At 41.4% G+C, this 16,519-nt stretch overlaps 1 protein-coding gene across 1 annotated transcript in view; it reads left to right on the plus strand.

Annotated features, from left to right (window-relative positions):
* The window catches only part of cog6 (component of oligomeric golgi complex 6), a 99,455-nt gene that overhangs the window by 26,269 nt on the left and 56,667 nt on the right, over positions 1–16,519 (plus strand). The window contains 3 exon segments of the mRNA XM_084324628.1: positions 769–851; positions 6,969–7,039; positions 11,294–11,387. Of these exon segments, the coding sequence (XP_084180754.1) occupies positions 769–851; positions 6,969–7,039; positions 11,294–11,387 (248 nt within the window).

Raw genomic sequence — 16,519 nt, forward strand, 5'->3', positions numbered from 1 at the left:
CCAGCCAGTCACTAGAATCTTCATATGCTCTACTGATGAAATGGTTGCAAACCATATAGTGTATCAACCATTATAATGACTTCCATAGGCCTGTTATGTAACTGGGCAACGTACAAGGTTTGATGTGATGTACAGTTTGCAACCATTCCCTCAGTAGAACATATGAAGACACATATTATACTGTGAGCTTCCTGGTTTGTAAAAAGACGCATACGGTATCATGGTTTTTGAAGGCTAAAACGCTTGGCCCCATTGGATTGAAGCCTGGTGAGAGGATCCAGCAACAAACACTAAGTTTCTCAGTACTAAAGCGACCAGTGAAATGATGGCCTGTACTATTTAAGATAATGCATGCAATGTCCTTTCATTCTGAAATAGAATTTTTGAGTAATCTTGATAACAGTACAACAGCAGACACAACTGAAATTCTGCCACATTTTGTTGCTATAAAAGCTCTGTTTACAAACGTTGTATTAAAATAAACCGATATTTTGAGTCATGGATTCCAATAAGTGTATTTTCCATCTACTGTACACGTCAAACCCTTCAAGAACATACCAGTATGTATGTACATATCAATCAGTATACCCAACATTTAGATGGTCAAAAGACTTCTGGATTGGGGCTTGAGAACATTCTGCGGTTTTGTTCACGGTCTCTCAGTTTGGGGTGCCAAACGTATTTGGACAATTTTCAATGAAAGTCATTTTTAGTACGCTATGTTGTCAAACATTTTCTACATTGAGCCACTTCTCTGATGTTCCCCAGGACTTCTTCAAAGCCCTCAGCAGAGTAAAGCACATCCATGAGGATGTCAAGATTCTCTTGAGGACCAACCAGCAAACTGCAGGGTGAGAAACAACTAGCTACACGCTGGCTGGCTGGCTGGCTGGCTGGCTGGATGGATGGATGGATGGATGTATGGATGGCTGGCAGGCAGGCAGGCTGGATGGATGTATGGATGGCTGGCTGGCTGGCTGGTTGGCTGGATGTATGGATGGCTGGCAGGCTGGATGGCTGGCTGGCTGGATGGATGGCTGGATGGATGGATGGATTGCCGGACAGACAGACAAACAGACAGACAGACAGACAGGCAGCCAGACAGACAGACAGACAGACAGACAGACAGACAGACAGACAGACAGACAGATAGATAGATAGATAGATAGATAGATAGATAGATAGATAGATAGATAGATAGATAGATAGATAGATAGATAGATAGATAGATGAAACAACTAACTATACACTAGCTGATAGATGAAACAACTAACTATACACTAGCTGACTGGATGGATGGATGGCTGGATGGCTGGATGGATAGATAGATAGATAGATAGATAGATGAAACAACTAACTATACACTAGCTGATAGATGAAACAACTAACTATACACTAGCTGACTGGATGGATAGATAGATAGATAGATAGATAGATAGATAGATAGATAGATAGATAGATAGATAGATAGATAGGGATAGCTATTGGTGTCATATTGTGGTATTTGTAATACTATGGTATGGGAAGGGTTTACTATTGGTGTTACATAGTGTGATGTTGTTGTGTGTCTGCATCAGGCTGGAGATCATGGAGCAGATGGCTGTGTTACAGGAGACATCCTATGAGCAGCTTTACCGCTGGGCTCAGAGTGAGTGCCGTCATTTATTCATTACTCTCTCCCCCCTCTGAAATGGTAAGAAGCCCTGCCCAGTACTATGTACAACTAATAAAGAAACTTGAACTTGAATCTGGCTCTGGTACATTGTCTGATAAACAAACTATTATCACTATTATTATTATATATTATTTTTTGTATACTTAAAAATACAATACAAATCGAAATATATATAGTATAACTTTTAAAGGCAATGCTATGATGTCTGAAAATTAAAGCTAGTGATATATGATGCAGACAGTGTGTTACTGTCATAATCTGACTGCAAAAATAGAGAAGCTTTGGTATTGTGCAAATTAAATAAAAACTATTTACTCTTTAGATTCCCCTTTTACCAATCCTAATTACCACCTTGTAATTGAGGGGAAAGAAAACTTCCATTATCCTTAATATTCTGTCTTTATTGAAACAGTAGGAAGGCTGAGAGAGAGACAGAGGAGAGAAGGTTCTTTATTGAGACAGTAGGAAGCCTGAGAGGGAGACATGAGAGAAGATTCTTTATTGAGACAGTAGGAAGGCTGAGAGAGACAGAGGAGAGAAGGTTCTTTATTGAGACAGTAGGACGGCTGAGAGGGAGACGGGAGAGAAGATTCTTTATTGAGACAGTAGGAAGGCTGAGAGAGACAGAGGAGAGAAGGTTCTTTATTGAGACAGTAGGAAGCCTGAGAGGGAGACAGCAGAGAAGATTCTTTATTGAGACAGTAAGAAGGCTGAGCAGAGACAGAGGAGAGAAGGTTCTTTATTGAGACAGTAGGACGGCTGAGAGGGAGACAGAGGAGAGAAGGTTCTTTATTGAGACAGTAGGAAGGCTGAGAGGGAGACAGAGGAGAGAAGGTTCTTTATTGATAGTAGGAAGCCTGAGAGGGAGACAGAGGAGAGAAGGCTCTTTATTGAGACAGTAGGAAGGCTGAGAGGGAGACAGAGGAGAGAAAGTTCTTTATTGAGACAATAGGAAGGCTGAGAGGGAGACGGAGGACAGGAGGCTCTTTATTGAGACAGTAGGACGGCTGAGAGGGAGACAGAGGAGAGAAGGTTCTTTATTGAGACAGTAGGACGGCTGAGAGGGAGACAGAGGAGAGAAGGTTCTTTATTGAGACAGTAGGAAGGCCGAGAGGGAGACAGAGGACAGGAGGCTCTTTATTGAGACAGTAGGAAGGCTGAGGCCAGCAGGGCTACATGTGATTCCAGAGACGGGGGTCTTAACCACTACCATCATCCCTGGACACTGAAAAACAGTGTCTACTACAGCAAGGGTTCTCAAACTTTTTTATACCACAACCCCATTTTATTTAGGATATTTTTTTTTGCTACCCCAAACTTAATGTATCGCGTTATTTCAACGTGGAATTAAGGAATATCAAAATAAAAGCACACGTTGTTGAACTTGATCATGCATATTTTTTAGAACATTTAATTACAGCACCACTATGTTATCAATACACATTTATAAAACGAGACATATTTAGTCCAAATATGTTGGCAGAACATACAAAAATTATAATATGTATATATATATATTTATTTTTTACTTGCCAATGCAAGTAAACCCACGACCCCACTTTGGGTCGCGACCCGTAGTTTGAGAACCGCTGTACTACAGTATGCTATTGATAAGAGATGTAGTTACTCACCCTGTGTTAATACTACTAGAAAGTAGCTAACATACTGCAAGTTCTCAAAGGTTGAACATTACAAATTACAAATTATTACATGATTTCCATTATTCATCCATTATTTGCATTCCTCTATTAATAATGCAATGTTATATATTATAGGTAAATTTGTAGACTAAACTGGCGCATTAAAAATCCCAATCTCACCCAATCTTGAATATTGAAGTTAAGAGGCATACTGATGACTGTAGCCTTTCTAGACAATGCCACATCGGCTAAATAGTGTGGCAGTCGTTGGTGTGGCAGAGGTGTAGACTTGCTAATGTTTTTTACATTCTAGAGCCATGTCATGCAAAATCTGGCGGTCGTCACATGTGAAGGATAGGTCTTTTTAGATTCACAAAGACATCGGTGCACACAGCGGGTACAAGAAGGAGGCGATCGGGGTTGTGTGTCTGCGTCAGGCTGGAGATCATGGAGCAGATGGCTGTGTTACAGGAGACATCCTATGAGCAGCTTTACCGCTGGGCTCAGAGTGAGTGCCGTCATTTATTCATTACTCTCTCCCCCCTCTGAAATGGTAAGAAGCCCTGCCCAGTACTATGTACAACTAATAAAGAAACTTGAACTTGAATCTGGCTCTGGTACATTGTCTGATAAACAAACTATTATCACTATTATTATTATATATTATTTTTTGTATACTTAAAAATACAATACAAATCGAAATATATATAGTATAACTTTTAAAGGCAATGCTATGATGTCTGAAAATTAAAGCTAGTGATATATGATGCAGTGTGTTACTGTCATAATCTGTCTGCAAAAATAGAGAAGCTTTGGTATTGTGCAAATTAAATAAAAACTATTTACTCTTTAGATTCCCCTTTTACCAATCCTAATTACCACCTTGTAATTGAGGGGAAAGAAAACTTCCATTATCCTTAATATTCTGTCTTTATTGAAACAGTAGGAAGGCTGAGAGAGAGACAGAGGAGAGAAGGTTCTTTATTGAGACAGTAGGAAGCCTGAGAGGGAGACAGGAGAGAAGATTCTTTATTGAGACAGTAGGAAGGCTGAGAGAGACAGAGGAGAGAAGGTTCTTTATTGAGACAGTAGGACGGCTGAGAGGGAGACAGGAGAGAAGATTCTTTATTGAGACAGTAGGAAGGCTGAGAGACAGAGGAGAGAAGATTCTTTATTGAGACAGTAGGAAGGCTGAGAGAGACAGAGGAGAGAAGGTTTTTTATTGAGACAGTAGGAAGCCTGAGAGGGAGACAGGAGAGAAGATTCTTTATTGAGACAGTAAGAAGGCTGAGCAGAGACAGAGGAGAGAAGGTTCTTTATTGAGACAGTAGGAAGGCTGAGAGGGAGACAGAGGAGAGAAGGTTCTTTATTGAGAGTAGGAAGCCTGAGAGGGAGACAGAGGAGAGAAGGCTCTTTATTGAGACAGTAGGAAGCCTGAGAGGGAGACAGAAGAGAGAAGGCTCTTTATTGAGACAGTAGGACGGCTGAGAGGGAGACAGAGGAGAGAAGGTTCTTTATTGAGACAGTAGGACGGCTGAGAGGGAGACAGAGGAGAGAAGGTTCTTTATTGAGACAGTAGGAAGGCCGAGAGGGAGACAGAGGACAGGAGGCTCTTTATTGAGACAGTAGGAAGGCTGAGGCCAGCAGGGCTACATGTGATTCCAGAGACGGGGGTCTTAACCACTACCATCATCCCTGGACACTGAAAAACAGTGTCTACTACAGCAAGGGTTCTCAAACTTTTTTATACCACAACCCCATTTTATTTAGGATATTTTTTTTTGCTACCCCAAACTTAATGTATCGCGTTATTTCAACGTGGAATTAAGGAATATCAAAATAAAAGCACACGTTGTTGAACTTGATCATGCATATTTTTTAGAACATTTAATTACAGCACCACTATGTTATCAATACACATTTATAAAACGAGACATATTTAGTCCAAATATGTTGGCAGAACATACAAAAATTATAATATGTATATATATATATTTATTTTTTACTTGCCAATGCAAGTAAACCCACAACCCCACTTTGGGTCGCGACCCGTAGTTTGAGAACCGCTGTACTACAGTATGCTATTGATAAGAGATGTAGTTACTCACCCTGTGTTAATACTACTAGAAAGTAGCTAACATACTGCAAGTTCTCAAAGGTTGAACATTACAAATTACAAATTATTACATGATTTCCATTATTCATCCATTATTTGCATTCCTCTATTAATAATGCAATGTTATATATTATAGGTAAATTTGTAGACTAAACTGGCGCATTAAAAATCCCAATCTCACCCAATCTTGAATATTGAAGTTAAGAGGCATAATGATGACTGTAGCCTTTCTAGACAATGCCACATCGGCTAAATAGTGTGGCAGTCGTTGGTGTGGCAGAGGTGTAGACTTGCTAATGTTTTTTACATGCAAATCATGGTGATTTGCTTCTTTCTAGAGCCATGTCATGCAAAATCTGGCGGTCGTCACATGTGAAGGATAGGTCTTTTTAGATTCACAAAGACATCGGTGCACACAGCGGGTACAAGAAGGAGGCGATCGTCTCACGATTTGTCACGGAGAGCTTGAAACAGGCCTGTGTTCTTCCTCTTCTAGTACCACCCTGCTGAGTCCTGACCAAAGCAAGCTCAGGGTGAGGAGAGGTGAGGTGCATTGCGCCTCTGTGCCTCTCTCTCTCTCTCACACACACACACACACACACACACACACACACACACACACACACACACACACACACACACACACACGCGCACACGCACACACACAGATATTCCAAAAGTGCCAACGAATCTACTGTGTACATTACTTCAACATGGACATAAATCATGCACTGTAATGTCGAATCACGTTCCATTTGTATATACAATATGGTGAATAAAGTAATCTGAATCTGACAGTGATTCACAGAAACGCTACAAAGTAACACGGTCAGCCAGGATTTATAATCGTACTTATTTGCATACGGTGGATGGATGGATGTATGGATGGCTGGCAGGCAGGCAGGCAGGCTGGATGGATGTATGGATGGCTGGCTGGCTGGCTGGTTGGCTGGATGTATGGATGGCTGGCAGGCTGGATGGCTGGCTGGCTGGATGGATGGCTGGATGGATGGATGGATTGCCGGACAGACAGACAGACAGACAGACAGGCAGCCAGCCAGACAGACAGACAGACAGACAGACAGATAGATAGATAGATAGATAGATAGATAGATAGATAGATAGATAGATAGATAGATAGATAGATAGATAGATAGATAGATGAAACAACTAACTATACACTAGCTGACTGGATGGATGGATGGCTGGATGGATGGCTGGATGGATAGATAGATAGATAGATAGATAGATGAAACAACTAACTATACACTAGCTGATAGATGAAACAACTAACTATACACTAGCTGACTGGATGGATAGATAGATAGATAGATAGATAGATAGATAGATAGATAGATAGATAGATAGATAGATAGATAGATAGATAGATAATCAGTCAGTCAGCCAGTCCATCCCTTCAGGAAAATGAAATTATATATAGCTATTGGTGTCATATTGTGGTATTTGTAATACTATGGTATGGGAAGGGTTTACTATTGGTGTTACATAGTGTGATGTTGTTGTGTGTCTGCGTCAGGCTGGAGATCATGGAGCAGATGGCTGTGTTACAGGAGACATCCTATGAGCAGCTTTACCGCTGGGCTCAGAGTGAGTGCCGTCATTTATTCATTACTCTCTCCCCCCTCTGAAATGGTAAGAAGCCCTGCCCAGTACTATGTACAACTAATAAAGAAACTTGAACTTGAATCTGGCTCTGGTACATTGTCTGATAAGAGACAGGCTGAGCAGAGACAGAGGAGAGAAGGTTCTTTATTGAGACAGTAGGACGGCTGAGAGGGAGACAGAGGAGAGAAGGTTCTTTATTGAGACAGTAGGAAGGCTGAGAGGGAGACAGTCACAGGAGAGAAGATTCTTTATTGAGACAGTAAGAAGGCTGAGCAGAGACAGAGGAGAGAAGGTTCTTTATTGAGAGTAGGAAGCCTGAGAGGGAGACAGAGGAGAGAAGGTTCTTTATTGAGAGTAGGAAGCCTGAGAGGGAGACAGAGGAGAGAAGGCTCTTTATTGAGACAGTAGGAAGGCAGAGAGGGAGACAGAGGAGAGAAAGCTCTTTATTGAGACAATAGGAAGGCTGAGAGGGAGACGGAGGACAGGAGGCTCTTTATTGAGACAGTAGGAAGGCTGAGAGGGAGACGGAGGACAGGAGGCTCTTTATTGAGACAGTAGGAAGGCCGAGAGGGAGACAGAGGAGAGAAGGTTCTTTATTGAGACAGTAGGAAGGCTGAGAGGGAGACAGAGGAGAGAAGGTTCTTTATTGAGACAGTAGGAAGGCTGAGAGGGAGACAGAGGAGAGAAGGTTCTTTATTGAGACAGTAGGAAGGCTGAGAGGGAGACAGAGGACAGGAGGCTCTTTATTGAGACAGTAGGAAGGCTGAGAGGGAGACAGAGGACAGGAGGCTCTTTATTGAGACAGTAGGAAGGCTGAGGCCAGCAGGGTACATGTGATTCCAGAGACGGGGGTCTTAACCACTACCATCATCCCTGGACACTGAAAAACAGTGTCTACTACAGCAAGGGTTCTGAAACTTTTTTATACCACAACCCCATTTTATTTAGGATATTTCTTTTTGCTACCCCAAACTTAATGTATCGCGTTATTTCAACGTGGAATTAAGGAATATCAAAATAAAAGCACACGTTGTTGAACTTGATCATGCATATTTTTTAGAACATTTAATTACAGCACTATGTTATCAATACACATTTATAAAACGAGACATATTTAGTCCAAATATGTTGGCAGAACATACAAAAATTATAATATGTATATATATATATTTATTTTTTACTTGCCAATGCAAGTAAACCCACGACCCCACTTTGGGTCGCGACCCGTAGTTTGAGAACCGCTGTACTACAGTATGCTATTGATAAGAGATGTAGTTACTCACCCTGTGTTAATACTACTAGAAAGTAGCTAACATACTGCAAGTTCTCAAAGGTTGAACATTACAAATTACAAATTATTACATGATTTCCATTATTCATCCATTATTTGCATTCCTCTATTAATAATGCAATGTTATATATTATAGGTACATTTGTAGACTAAACTGGCGCATTAAAAATCCCAATCTCACCCAATCTTGAATATTGAAGTTAAGAGGCATACTGATGACTGTAGCCTTTCTAGACAATGCCACATCGGCTAAATAGTGTGGCAGTCGTTGGTGTGGCAGAGGTGTAGACTTGCTAATGTTTTTTACATGCAAATCATGGTGATTTGCTTCTTTCTAGAGCCATGTCATGCAAAATCTGGCGGTCGTCACATGTGAAGGATAGGTCTTTTTAGATTCACAAAGACATCGGTGCACACAGCGGGTACAAGAAGGAGGCGATCGTCTCACGATTTGTCACGGAGAGCTTGAAACAGGCCTGTGTTCTTCCTCTTCTAGTACCACCCTGCTGACCAAAGCAAGCTCAGGGTGAGGAGAGGTGAGGTGCATTGCGCCTCTGTGCCTCTCTCTCTCTCACACACACACACACACACACACACACACACACACACACACACACACACACGCACACGCACAGATATTCCAAAAGTGCCAACGAATCTACTGTGTACATTACTTCAACATGGACATAAATCATGCACTGTAATGTCGAATCACGTTCCATTTGTATATACAATATGGTGAATAAAGTAATCTGAATCTGACAGTGATTCACAGAAACGCTACAAAGTAACACGGTCAGCCAGGATTTATAATCGTACTTATTTGCATACGGTATGTAGATTGCAGTTTATTTGACTATGTATAATATATTGGCAACGTATTTAGTCAAATGAAATCCTTGGTAAAATGTACTTGGTGTGAGGATGTATAGTGGATACGATGCCCAATGAAGATATTTTATTTTATTATTAAATAAATAAATGGTGCATTTATATTGGGCTTTTATCCAAAGTGCTTTACAATTTTGTTCCTCACATTCACACACTGACGGTGGAGGCAACCATGCAAGGTGCCAACCTGCTCATCAGGAGTAATTAGGGTTTAAGTGTCTTGCTCAACGACACACTGCCCGGGAGGAGTGGGGATTGAACTTGGAACCTTCCAATTACCAGACGACTGCTCTACCTCCTGAGACACCTTTGCCCCTTATTAAAGGTGCTATAGATACAATCTGTATGTAGAGTAATCATTAAAAAATATAATATATCACTAATTGATGTAATTTAACTTAATTTAACACTTTGATCGCCGGGGTTAAATTCATAATTTACCATCCCTCGCCAGCCCTATTTAACATGGAGAAGTTCCCCTTCTTTGCAGGGCTATAACTTTTTAAATTTTATTGCTAAATTGCCATTACTATGGCCCATTCAACGTCTTATATCTATTGTTCAGGGTGTAGCAACGTTATACGTTTTCATTCACATATTCATACTAAAATACGGTCTAAAGTATAAGTATGTTTTTATCGTTTTCTGCAGCTTTCTCCAGAACTTGATTTATAGCCCTAAATGCATTATATTGATGATCAAATACAGTTTGGTAGGAATCTGTGCGAGATAAAAAATTTCAAATGGACGTACTTCTAGAAGTTACTACGTATGATCTGATGATGACCGGATGGGGGGGGGGTCGTTTATAATTCCGTGGGCAACGTTATATCATTCATCTAGTGTGGGTGATATGATCATTAGAGCAGTTGGTATAGAAGACATTACAAAATAACGCTGAAACTCACCGTAGCTTCCTCTCGCCGTTGGGAGATGAGCGTGGAACAGAATTTTTTCTATTATGGGATGTCGAAATATCCGATCCATTTCCAGGTTGTATAATAGTATATACGTCCAAATCATGTTGTTTATCGAGTTATTGGTAACGGATCACTATCCGTCGTGATCAGCTCGAGTCCTGGGACTATTACCGAGTGATCGGACCAAATTGAAATGAGCACCAGCTTCCACTTCCTGTTTCTTCCCTGGTCGATCCGCCGATCGGCCACCAGATGGCGCTCTTGAACCGTTAGAGAGTTGATAGGGGCTCACCAGTACATCTCATGTCTCCGGGGGAGAAATATGATTTCGATCACAGATTTTTGAAATATTGATATCAAAGACGCTGTCCAGCGTCTTCGGCAGAATGAGCATGGCGGGGAATGACGTGTTCCAGCGTCAACGCCGATTAAAGTGTTAATGGGATTGTCTTGTCGTTGTTGTTATTATTATTATTATTATTATTATTATTATTATTATTATTATTATTATTATTATTATTATTATTATTATTATTATTATTATTATTATTATTGTCCTGTGATGTCTTGTTTCATGTCAAATAAAGAAAAATGTGATCAAAAAAAATATATATATATAATATATCCACAGCGCTTTGAGAAAGGTACAGAAAAGTATTGCTTCCCCCCCCCCCCCCCCCCCCCCCCCAAAATGACTGATTAATGAATGTATAATTTCAAAGGTTTTTACGGGTCCAAACCGTATGTTGTTGTTTACATGTTGCAGGGATGTATCCCCTCCCTACTTCTCATTTCCCCACGTGGAACGCACCTGATTGCATAACATGCTGGTGCTCTAGTGTGACATCTAGTGGCTGCATTCTTTCTATAGCACCTTTAACCAATTCATAGAAATACAACCTACAAAACACATCTTGACAATATCATAAAACGTCACACATCTCACATATATACATGCATACATTTACACATACTGTACATCCACAGTACACATATATTAAATTATTGTCCCATCATTTGTATACATTTGAACTAGAAGGTTTGGGACCTACAGTATGCAGTAGTTCTATAAGAGACAGTTTTATACTCTTTCATCTGCTCTTCTCTTCTCTCCTCCACCTCTCCTCTGTACAGACGAGTCTCGAGGACTGACCCAGGAGACATGTGACGTCAGCCCAGTGTTGACTCAAGCCATGGAGGCCTTACAGGACCGTCCCGTCCTTTACAAGTAAAATATATACATGGACACACACTGATTTGTTTAACAAATAACATATTGTTTGACTTTACATACATCACCTGCTTTGTGTGAGCATCCTCACAGAATAGTCCCCTGCAATGGGCCACAGCGCATCAAGGATGATTACCAGCAGAGCAGTCGGGCGACGTAATAGCGGGCACTTAATGCCCGCTATTACACTTAATTAATGTAAACAAATTGATGTTGTCATCATTGGTCATCTAAACGTCATGGATAAGGAAATTAAGTGTCAAGTGGCTGCGAATGCATTTGATACTGCTTCAGTTAACAGTGCAGATAGATACCAAATAGTTTTAGAGATTAGATTAGAGATTAAGGCATCTAACCAGGCATGCGTTCGTCATGGGACGGGGTTGCACTCCGTGCAGGCCCAGGGTAAGATAAGTACTCGCTATAAGTAGCCTACCCACCTGGGCTACTTTGCATATCAATAGCGCCGGTCGTCAGGTGTGTTAAATACGTTCTCAGATACATTCACACCTAACTTGTTGTGAATGATAAGTGTTACATTCCATTCGTAGAGGCAATTAGGCACTGTCTGTAGTCTGTGCTCAAGCGAGGGGACATTTATGTGCATTCGCGGGAGCGCGCGCACGCGCCGGGAGCACGCATGCACGTGGCGCCAATGGGCCATTAGGCGCGTGCAACCTCAGTTGATTTCAGGAACGCACGCCTGCATCTAACCAGCGTGCAAAGGAGCAGTAAAGTGCTTTGTAGCATACAGTATAACGTGTGTGTGTATATGAGAAAGCTACAGAGAGAATATGCTACGATAATGTCTGTATAGCTAATATATATACATTACAGTGGTACGAGTATGAATACATTATGATAATAACCACTCTAGCCAGTGGTTTAAATAATGAGTAGGTATAGTGTTATTATACATTGTTGTTATACAGTGGTATATGAATAGACTATAGATTGGATATAGGTAGTATAATGAAGGTAGGTATGCGCAGTGTTTCCCATTAATTTCCTAGACTGTGTGGCGGCCCGTCCGCCAATAATAATAATAATAATAATAATAATAATAATAATAATGAACCGAAAATATTTATTTTATTATTTAAAAAAATATTTTTAAATATAAAGTTTGCCAATAGGGATGTATCAGTAGTATTGGCAGTGGTAGTAGTCATAATAGTAATCCAGTATATATCTTTTTATTTTCTAAAGAAATAAACATCAACACAGGTAACCACTTTTGCTTAATTTCTTTGATGGCTCAAATGTATGCTCTAGTGGGCTGTAGATTTTGTGTTTTGAGCACAAAAGTTCATCATAGATCTGGCCTCTTTATTTTGCTCTCAAAGTGCACCAGATTGATGCATTTAACTTTAAAATGTACAAAAAAAAACAATTGCGGGGGAGCATGCCCCTGGACCCCCCTAGAGGGTCAGAGGTTCACCCACCACAGTCTCACAAAATCCTGTGGGAAACACTGGATATTTGTACAGGTATGTAGGCAGTATAGACAGTAGTATGGGTTTTAGTATAGAGTTCAGGAGTAGGTTGGGTGGGGGGTTCAGGGGGTGGTGTTCGGGGGTGGGGGGGGTTGTCACCCTGGTGCAGAGTTCAGTAAGGTGACAGCTGAGGGGAAGAAGCTGGTCCTATGCCCACTGATCCCTGAACGTAGATTCCTTCCCAGAGGGAAGAAGAGCAAACAGTCTGTGATAGGGGTGAGAGGTGTCCTTGACAATACTGCTTGCCTTCCTCAGACACTGCTTGTGCTGAATAGTCTCAATTGCAGGGAGTAATGCACCAGTGATGCATTAGGCGCTTTTCACCACCCTCTGTAGTGTTTTCCGGGCCACGGCAGAGCAGTTGCCATACCAGACTGTGATGCAGTTAGTGAGTAAGCTTTCTCTGGCACATCGGTAGAGGTTCACCAGAATCTGAGGAGCCATATGGGCTTTCCTGTCTCCTCAGGAAGAAGAGACGCTGGTGAGCCTTCTTGACCGTTGTCGAGGGTCCAAGAGATGTGGACACCCAGGAATTTGAAGTCTCAATCTCCATCCCGTTGATATAGATGGGAGCATGCGTGAACGTCCACAATCGGTGCACCACGCTGCCAGGTGCTGGACCTCCTCCCCGTAGGCCGACTAATCGTTGTTTTTGACCCACCACCGTTGTGTCGTCTCAGTCTGCAAACTTGATAATGGTGTTGGAGCCATGTGCAGAGGGAATAGAGGAGAGGGCTCAGCACACAGCCCTGTGGGACGCTGGAGTTGTGGAGGAGCAGGAGGTGAGATTGTCTACCCTAACATACTGGGGTTGTTGGTTAGGAAGTCAAGTATCCAGTTACAGACAGAGGGGTCAATGTCGAGGTCCTTGGTTTCCATGAGATCATGAGTTTGGAGATGAGTTTGGAGGGGATGATCGTGATGAATGATGAGCTAAAACCATCAATGAACAGCATTCTCACATGGGCGTTGCTGTCATCCAGGTGGGAGAGGGCAGAGTGTAGCACTGGGGAGATGGCGTCCTCCATGCTCCTGTTCTCACAGCAGGCGAATTGGTACGAATTGCTACACTACTTCATGCCCTGATGAAGCCCAGTGTTTGTTCTATAATGAACCAGCCAGTTAATAAAGAAGAGACTGCTGTGTGTTACTCTTAGCCACCGAACGTACTGCAGCTAAATGCAGGTGTCAATTAGTCAGCTGGTTTAGTCTTAGTTGACAAAGACTTTTTTATGTTAATTAAGGGGAGACACTGCAGGTGAATAGGGTAAAATAATTAACTAATAGATATCACAATGAAACTTCCCCAGTTGATTACTTATATTAAGACAAGACTTTTTTGTATTACAAGTTTTCTGAAATTGTATGTTTAAATATGCAAATGAGGCATGATCTACTTAAATATGCACTAATTTGCATATAATTCCAGGACAGAAATCTGAACATTGGATAAAGCCATTTTCAAAATTATAGTTTCATTTTGTTGACATATTAGAGCCATAGGTTATTACAGAGGGGATTTTGGATATCTCTTTTTATCACTCCATAAATCAGAAAATACTCCATTCAGTCCATTTTTATGGTAAAATTCCATATTTCGCCATGTTTTTAGGAATAAAATGTGATATAAATCAGGGTATGAATGCGATATCAACAAACCCTTCTGTAAATACCTTCAGAACATAGATATGAATAGAACTGGAAGGTGTGGTGTATGTGAGTGCTACTGAAGTGGAGATTTCTGGCTCAGAGTATGAGGAAAAACTCTTAAAACTCATTTTTGGGAAAACGCCTTCAAAGTTCTGTATTGTAAAATGCCATACTTTTTTTTTTAAACAGATATTTACAAACACAATACCTAATCAAACCATTAGTAATAGACAACCTAAACACATGCCTGATAACTGAATAATAATAATAATGATGTTATTGAACTGAACAGAACTACACACAGGCTACAAACAGTGTAGTACAGTGTAGTACCCCCTAATAGGCAAAAAATATTTGAATAGATATCACTATGAAACTTTCCCAATTTGTTATGTACATATAAACTAAGAAAAAATATATTGCAAGTTTTCTGAAATGTATGTTTATATATGCAAATGAGGCACTTCCCCATTAAATATGTGCACATTTATGGATGCAATAAGGCAAAATGATGTAAAATAAACAACTAAATGTGTGTTATTGACGTTTTATTGTCACTAGTTTCATAGAAGACATGTTTAGGAAGCAAAATATAACAAAATCTCAAAATCAACAAAAAAAGTATATTTGACTATTCACCTGCAGTGTCTCGCCTTAACATACTATAATAATAGAATATGTGTTTCTATACTGAATGAGTCATTTCCTGAAGAATTATCAGCACATATCTGTTAAGCACAGGATTTAAAGAGGTCCTTCTGCATAACTGCAGAAGGGTAGTGTAGAGGTCTAAGCACTCGCCTACCACCACAGAGACTCGGGTTAAATTCCTGGCAGCGGTACCTCATGCTTTGGTCAGACGTCCTTACGCACACAATTGGAAAGGGTTCGTGGGTGGGAAACCGGCGGGGTACGAGTCCTGGTCACTGCAACAGCAACCCCTACTGGTCACCAGCTGTCAGGTGAAAAGAAGCGGCTGGCAACTCCACATGTATCAGAGGCATGTGGTAGTCTACACCCTCCCCAGATGATGACCAGGAGGGAAATTGGCAATAACAACTAAATTGGGGAGATGGGAGAAGAAGAAAAACAAAACAAAAATTTGTCAGGACCAGGACTGGGGGACCCAAGATGTAGACGGACACTGTAGTGATATAGAAGATATTTTATTTCAAGAACAGGGGAAGATTGGAGGTAGTGATGTTGTAGCAGAGAAGGAAGGCAGGCAGCCTGGCATGATCCTGAGGCAAAAGAAACACAGAATGAGCGAAGCACAAAAAACACATAAAAACTGACAAAAAGCTGCAGAGGAATCATTTCCAAAAAGAGAGGCCTGAAACGTCACTACCAAGTAGCTGAGTTAACGATCTGATGAAGAGTGACTGAAGATCCGGGGTAGATATACTGCAGGGCTGATGAGTAGATGGCCGGCAGGTGTGGTTGCCGAGCAGGTGAGTGGAATCAGTTGATTACAGGAAGCTGCCCATATATGGGCTGCAGGAAGCTGCTTGCCTCAGCTGACATATGGACAGGGGAAAAACAGGGGCAGGGGAGACGCGTGATTTTTTTGCAGTTTGCGGAGACTCTCTCTGATTGGCCACTGACGTTTCTGGTCATGTGACATGTGCGACCAATCGCGTGACGCCTGTGTCTTTGCCCATTTCCGCCTCGAACAGCATGCAAACTACCTAACGCCTAGTTTATCACTGGTTAAGCTTAGGCGACTCTTTCGAAGTTGGTTAAGGTTAGAGTTTGGAATCAGAGCTGGTGTTCTATCGCCCTGCTCTAAGACAAACTCTAACCTTAACCAACTTCGAAAGAGTGCCTAAGCTTAACCGGTGAAAGAAACAGGCGTCACACGATTGGGCGCACATGTCACATGACCAGAAACGTCAGTGGCCAATCGGAGAGCGTCTCCGCAAACTGCGGCTACGAAAAAAAATCACGCAGGGGAGACACAGGAGCCGCTGGATCATGACACAA

The sequence above is a fragment of the Notolepis coatsorum genome (genome assembly GCF_963971535.1).
Source record: "Notolepis coatsorum genome assembly, chromosome: 1".
In the NCBI taxonomy this organism is placed as follows: domain Eukaryota; kingdom Metazoa; phylum Chordata; class Actinopteri; order Aulopiformes; family Paralepididae; genus Notolepis; species Notolepis coatsorum.